The sequence below is a fragment of the Pygoscelis adeliae genome, unplaced genomic scaffold (genome assembly GCF_000699105.1).
Source record: "Pygoscelis adeliae isolate BGI_AS28 unplaced genomic scaffold, ASM69910v1 Scaffold218, whole genome shotgun sequence".
In the NCBI taxonomy this organism is placed as follows: Eukaryota; Metazoa; Chordata; class Aves; order Sphenisciformes; family Spheniscidae; genus Pygoscelis; species Pygoscelis adeliae.
This window is the reverse complement of record NW_008825433.1, coordinates 2301601-2307549: the sequence shown is the minus strand read 5'-3', so window position 1 is coordinate 2307549 and position 5949 is coordinate 2301601. Positions and strand designations below refer to the sequence as shown.

Genomic DNA, 5949 nt, shown 5'->3' with positions numbered 1-5949 from the left:
TAATTTAATTAATTTGCTTACAATAACCATTAATTTCTCTCCTTGGAATAAAGTCCAGTGTGTCTCTTTCTAACCTTCCCCTTGCATCAGCCGAACTTTATTTGGCCTCACCTTGCTGGGTCCGACACCTTCCCTGCTAGGCTTGTAACTGGGTTATTTATATTTGACGTATCAAACAGCTGCTTCCAATTCTTGTCAGGACTGACATTCTCAAAAAGGCAGCCACCCGAAGTGTCCCTTCTCTCACTAATTCTAGCAGGAATTAAAAAAATTTTGAGCTGATATACATTCTAGGAGTCAAGTCCTCCTATGTTTTTTTGAAACTTGGCCTCAGCCTATTCTTGTTGCTTGTTGAGAATTTCCTACACAAATTAGAGAACGTCCTTCAGCCCTAACCCTGATAATTAGCTTCCTTGTTAACATCAATAAATGCGAAAAGGAAAAAGGACTATGAAGTAAAATCATCCTTAAACAAGGTATTGTTTATGACTCTCTTCAGACTTTTGTTTTTAGATTTTCTGCCCTTTTCGGTCATGTTCGCATACTGTAGAGTTATTTATACCATTTGCCAGCAAATCCAGATGGTTCTATCCTGTATACACTTTGTAATGGTATGGGTAAACAGGTGAAATGAAATGGATACCTTCAATACCAAGTTTGAAGAGTGTGAATTCAAGCAAATGTCAATGATGAGCAATTTTTATTAATATAATGTAGCTTTGTCAACGTGGGGAGGAAAGTAAGGTTGCTGTGGAAGTCAATAGTTACTTGATGTACCTATACAAGGGACTTTCAAAACAAACTGTATGTTTGGACAAACCGTGCATTTGCATCAAACCCCTGTCTCAGGGTTTCTGCTAGCCTCCTTGTCGGGCTGTTTTCCATCCTTGAGCTGTGATCCAGCTTGGAGGTTTGTTTTGCTTTTCAGTTTCCTCTAGGACATGGGATTTGGTCCTTGTTAGAAAGACAGAGATCGATGTGGGGATCGATGCACTTCCCAGCATTTGACCTGCTCTTTACCTCCCATTGACATCCTCAGTGCAGTGCTGATTGCCCCAGTTAGGCTGGCAGGGGAACTGGGACAGGGGTTCAAGGGTTCTTGAATTGGATGATTATTGGACTTTCTGGTATGTTTTTGTGTTGTATTGTGCATAGTGCAGCTTGTAAAATCATACAGATGAGGAATTTGGCAAATAGTCATGCAGGAACTAAGCACGTGCTTTATGGCTTCTGCTTCTTTCTCTGGCACATTTAGATTACATCTTTAGGTCTTCACTGTACTTCTTTGGTTAGTAGAAGAGATGGGGAAGTGTCTTCTGGCATACTGGAAGAGTTGTGAAGCATCTGCGGACCTTTCTGGACAGTTCTACAGTTAGCACACTTTTCCCCATGGCCACAGAAAATTGATGCTATATCTAAGGCAACTCCTTCCAGTCCTCTGTTCCAAGGCCAGCTTGCAGCAGTATCTTGGTTTTGAGGAATTTGCTGTGTAACTCTCCCTTGGAAAGTCTAATTTCTGTTAAGAATTTTATCAAGGCTTCAGGAAGGCAGAACTTCTCACAAACCAGAAATTCAAGGTTTTGATCTGACAAGCTGTGTTGAGACAGCTGAGATGCCAGATCAGATTACATAAAGCAGTATTTTACAGAAGACCATGTCAGAACAGAAGCTGAGCACATTTCAACTTTGCATCTTCTAGGTGTTTACACGTAAGACTGAGCAGATCTGAATGATTCAGGGATCCAGCTTCTGAGGGAAGTAACAAGAAGGCTTTAAAGAAAGATGAAATCTACTTTGCAGATTTGAAATTTACTTTACAGATTAAATCTGTAAAAGTCCTGTTCTTGACTTGAGCAAAGGTTCTCCTCCACAACACAGTAGTTCTTTTTGCCTGGAGTGATGATTATTATTTTAGTTCAGGCCATCCACCCTCATCACAAGACCTAAGGATTTATAAATTTAGAAGAGCAATCACATAGGAAGGATAATACAGACCAAAAACTCCTGCAATAGCGAGACATTTTTCAGCAGACTAAGCCAGGAGGAAATAAAGTATAAAACACGACAAAGCAAAAATAACACGATTGCAATAGCTGCTGTAAGAATCTGTTTGTGCTTTCTAGATAATACTTACTTGAGAAGTCCTGCAAGATAATGACTTTTCATTCAGCAAATACCATGACTAGAACAGTAAAAGTATTTGAAGCTGGTCTAGACAGAAAATGTCTAATTTCCCATTTCACCCAAACTTCCCCTATGCTAATGACTGATGGATTTTTCCAATGAAAGTTTTGGCCTAAATTCTCATTAGGTTCTAAATCCCCAGGTCCTGTAAGAAACATGGCCAAGCAAAGCCTAGAACCTGCTTCCTAAAATACAAAAAGCACTATAGTCACAGAACCACCATTCTTCTTGGATCATGAATGCACTGGAAATTTGATCCAGGCTTATACACACAGAATATGAAGTTGAAGGCAATTAAGCATTACCTTAAAAAAAACCACAGTTCTTGGCCATTCTACATCTTAGTTCCTCATTTACAGGAATAATATGGGAGACTGTAGCATGTCTCATTAATGCACAGTAATATAAGTGCTTAACTGGAAACAGGGGTAATGACTGTGTTTGTAAAACACACTGAAGGAATAGAATTAGTTGGCACTGACTCTCTAGAAATTTTAAGGATAAATGTAATATGTATTAAATTATCCATGACTTACATGTTCTGATAGGAAGATACAGATAAATGCAGTTATCTAATGAAGAACAGTCTACAAACTGTGTCAGGATTTTACCTAAAGACTTCAGTGAAAGCTGCTGGAACTTTGCCATTAACTTCACTAGGACCAAAGTATCACTTTCTTGTCTCCAATTACTTAAAATCAGTGTATATCCCAGAGGGTCCTACCTGCTTGGAGTTTGCCCTTAAACCTCAGGAAGTAAACCAAATTGAAGAAGTCAACTGAATTAAGATAGTAGAATTGATCTGCCCCTTGATCCCATATTTCTGCAACTCTACTGCAGTCTGTTTCATTACAGCAGAAAACAAAACTTCATGTTTTGGTGAGGCTATGTACTAAATCACAAAGACATAGCAATTTAAAGTTTTGTTTATTATATTGCACAAGATATCTATGCAATCCATGTAGGTACTGTATTAAAGGATCCACATTTCCCAAAACATTGGCTGTTGCAGCACACATCACAAGCATTGTGAATAACCAGTGCCTTCTTCAAAAATTAAAATAATCGGTTGCAAGTTTAAGCATGTGTGGCAATACATGAAGAAAAAAAGCGAGGAGTATCAATACATACTTCTTTTCAAACACACAAATATACAATTTTCAGAAGAGCACCAATAATGCCAAGCAACTACTTTGATGAGATGCTGTATGTGTAGGCTCTGCAGTAAAAAACCAATATGCACACAAAAAATATATTTCAACTTTTAAAATAATTTAACCATAATATCTTGCATGTGTCACCTGTTTACAACATATCATTTCATATACAATGTCAGGCCCAAGCCTCAACTTGTGTAAATTTGTGCATACTCATTTAAAGCAGCTGAGACTCTGGACCAGGTGTTTAAACTGAAAAAGCCTTCAAATTGTTCACATCTGAATACAGAACGGTAGTGTAAGACCGAGAAAGTAGTTACAGTGAAGGTATAACAGAAATGGTACTATGGAAAAATGAAGAAAAACACTATCAAACTCTCAAACACAAGGTTCTAGAAAGAGGTCTACATGTAAAGTGATGTCGTAATAACTTATAAAAGTGAGTAATATCAGTCTCCTTTCTGACCCTTAGAGATTCTCATATATTCAGAAGCCCATAGAAGTGAACTAACCAAATGTCACAATCAGTATCATCCTCAAACTCTGTTTCTTAAGTTTCTGATCATTAATACTGGTACTTAAAAACGTTTTATATTTGTTGAAAACTGTTATTAAAATTTACCTTCCTGCTATGAGAATTTAGTGTAATAAAAATCATGAAAAACAATAGGTAAAAAAATAGTATTTTAAGAATATTTTTAGAAAACCCGTCAAACAACTGCAAATACAGCTGATTTTTAAGTGTCTCTACTTTAGAACTATGTTTTTTTGTTTGTTTTTGTTTAAGTGAATCACTTATAAAGCAGCAAGGGAGTACCAGTTCTAAGATTTATTCTTGTCCATTACATTGAGGACCTCATCCAAAAGTGAAGGTCCCAAGTCAAGTTGTAATGAGAGAAGAGAGCCTGCAAGATCTGAAAGGGATTCTTCTGACTTAGTCTTTGCCTTGGTTAGTTCACATGAAAGTCGACCATCATCAAATAAATCAACTGTTTGCCAATCCGTGCATCGTTCAGAAAAGCTGGATGAGTGACTATCTCTACCATTAGTAAAATGCGAAGAACCACCATTTTGCTCCCATATGTCATCTGTGTATGTTTCTCCATCCTCCATCTGTTTACTTTTCTCCTGCAATTTTTCTTCTATTACTGGCTCACAGCTAAGCCTAGGATTTCTTGATGATCTGATGGATTCTTGCTTTGAATTAAATGTCACTGGTGACAATAAGGGCAACGTAAGGGCTTGAGAACCCCCAATGGCAGGAAGGGAAATAGCATTTTTGAGCACTGGTGATGGAGTTTCTGTAAACATGGATTCAGAAGTGCTGTTTGCCCTTAAGAATTCATTGTGGCCACCAGACTGGCTAACTCTGGTTTCTCCTTCATTTCCAGGCAATAGCTCGTAGTTGCCCTGCAAAAAGGAGATGTCTCCAAAAACATCATGTTGTCCCTCTTTTCCAATGTGTATGGTGTGACGGAAATCTCCAAGTGGTGGACTGATCATATCAGGAGACAAGATATCCCTTAGTTTGAATTTCTTCCCTTTCTTATTGTTAGCAGCTTTCAAGTAGATGGGTGTCTTGGCTGGCATCTTGCCTGAAGTTTCTGAGAGAGGAAGTTATTTAAAAAAAAAAAAAAAAAAAGGAAGAGGAGGGGAGGGAGAAGCCTTTTACAAAGTCAGTTATTCTCAGGAGACCTTCAGCGTTATCAACGTTACATCATCATCTTGAACCACTCTTGCACATGAAGTCCCTTTCTTCTGATGCAGAGAACTGTGGGGTATGTGAAGGTGAATGTCTCTCACTGCAGATCTTTCCAAGGTGGAGCACAAGTTTCAGTTCAGTTAGCAAGCAAATGCCCTGCTACCTCCAGAACTTGAAAAAAAACCTGCATGGGATACAAAATCAGGTTATCATTAATTTATTTTTCATGGTTCAATCAGTCTTGTTTTTACAAAAAAAAAAAAAAATTAGTAATGGTACTGACAGTTCCAGCCTGCAGATTAGCTTTATGGTGTTGCTTCCCTTCATTAGGCAAGATAAAAGAGTTTAGATTAACAAGGGCTAGCTAACCTTTCTCTGACTTCATAGCTTTTTTTGAAGTCAGAGTTTCTTAGACACGGTTGCTGAGCACAATTCATTTGATAAATATCATTATCTCAATCTTTCTTCTCCTTATTCTGGCATTCAAAATGCTGGCCTTTCTGCATGTGCCCTCAAACAAATTTATAATATTCAACAACATTAAGCTTTTGGTAGACCCAGGAAGATTGACAGAGTCATTCAGGAAACCTTTTTGGAAATGGAATAGACAGACCACCTTGGATTAGAGAACTTCAGATACCCTCATTTAGTGCTGGAACTCTTACAAACTGTCACCACTAACATTTCTGATAAATGTGCCCATTTAAAAGGATAGTTTTAGGTACTTGAAAAAAGTGCTAGTCCAGGTCTTTACAATTAGTTAGAAACATCCAAATGCAGGTGTTTTAGAAGAGACTGATTCTTGTGACTACAGTCTTTAGACTACCGGAATTCTTCATAGCAATTAGTTATAGACTGTAGCTCACGAATTATGTACGCTATGAGGCCATGGTGACTCAGAGTTGC

The 5949-nt window shown here is 37.9% G+C and overlaps 1 protein-coding gene across 1 annotated transcript; it reads right to left on the bottom strand.

The window, feature by feature from the left end:
* Positions 1–3094: 3094 nt before the first annotated feature.
* On the bottom strand, positions 3095–5227 carry CDC42EP3 (CDC42 effector protein (Rho GTPase binding) 3). The gene has a single exon (XM_009331048.1). It carries the CDS (start codon positions 4929–4931, stop codon positions 4164–4166), a length of 768 nt encoding a protein of 255 aa, XP_009329323.1. The 5' UTR covers positions 4932–5227; the 3' UTR covers positions 3095–4163.
* Positions 5228–5949: the final 722 nt, after the last annotated feature.

Excerpts from the sequence above, each read along its gene's own strand:
- CDC42EP3 (XM_009331048.1), bottom strand. The coding sequence starts at position 4,931 with ATGCCAGCCAAGACACCCATCTACTTGAAAGCTGCTAACAATAAGAAA.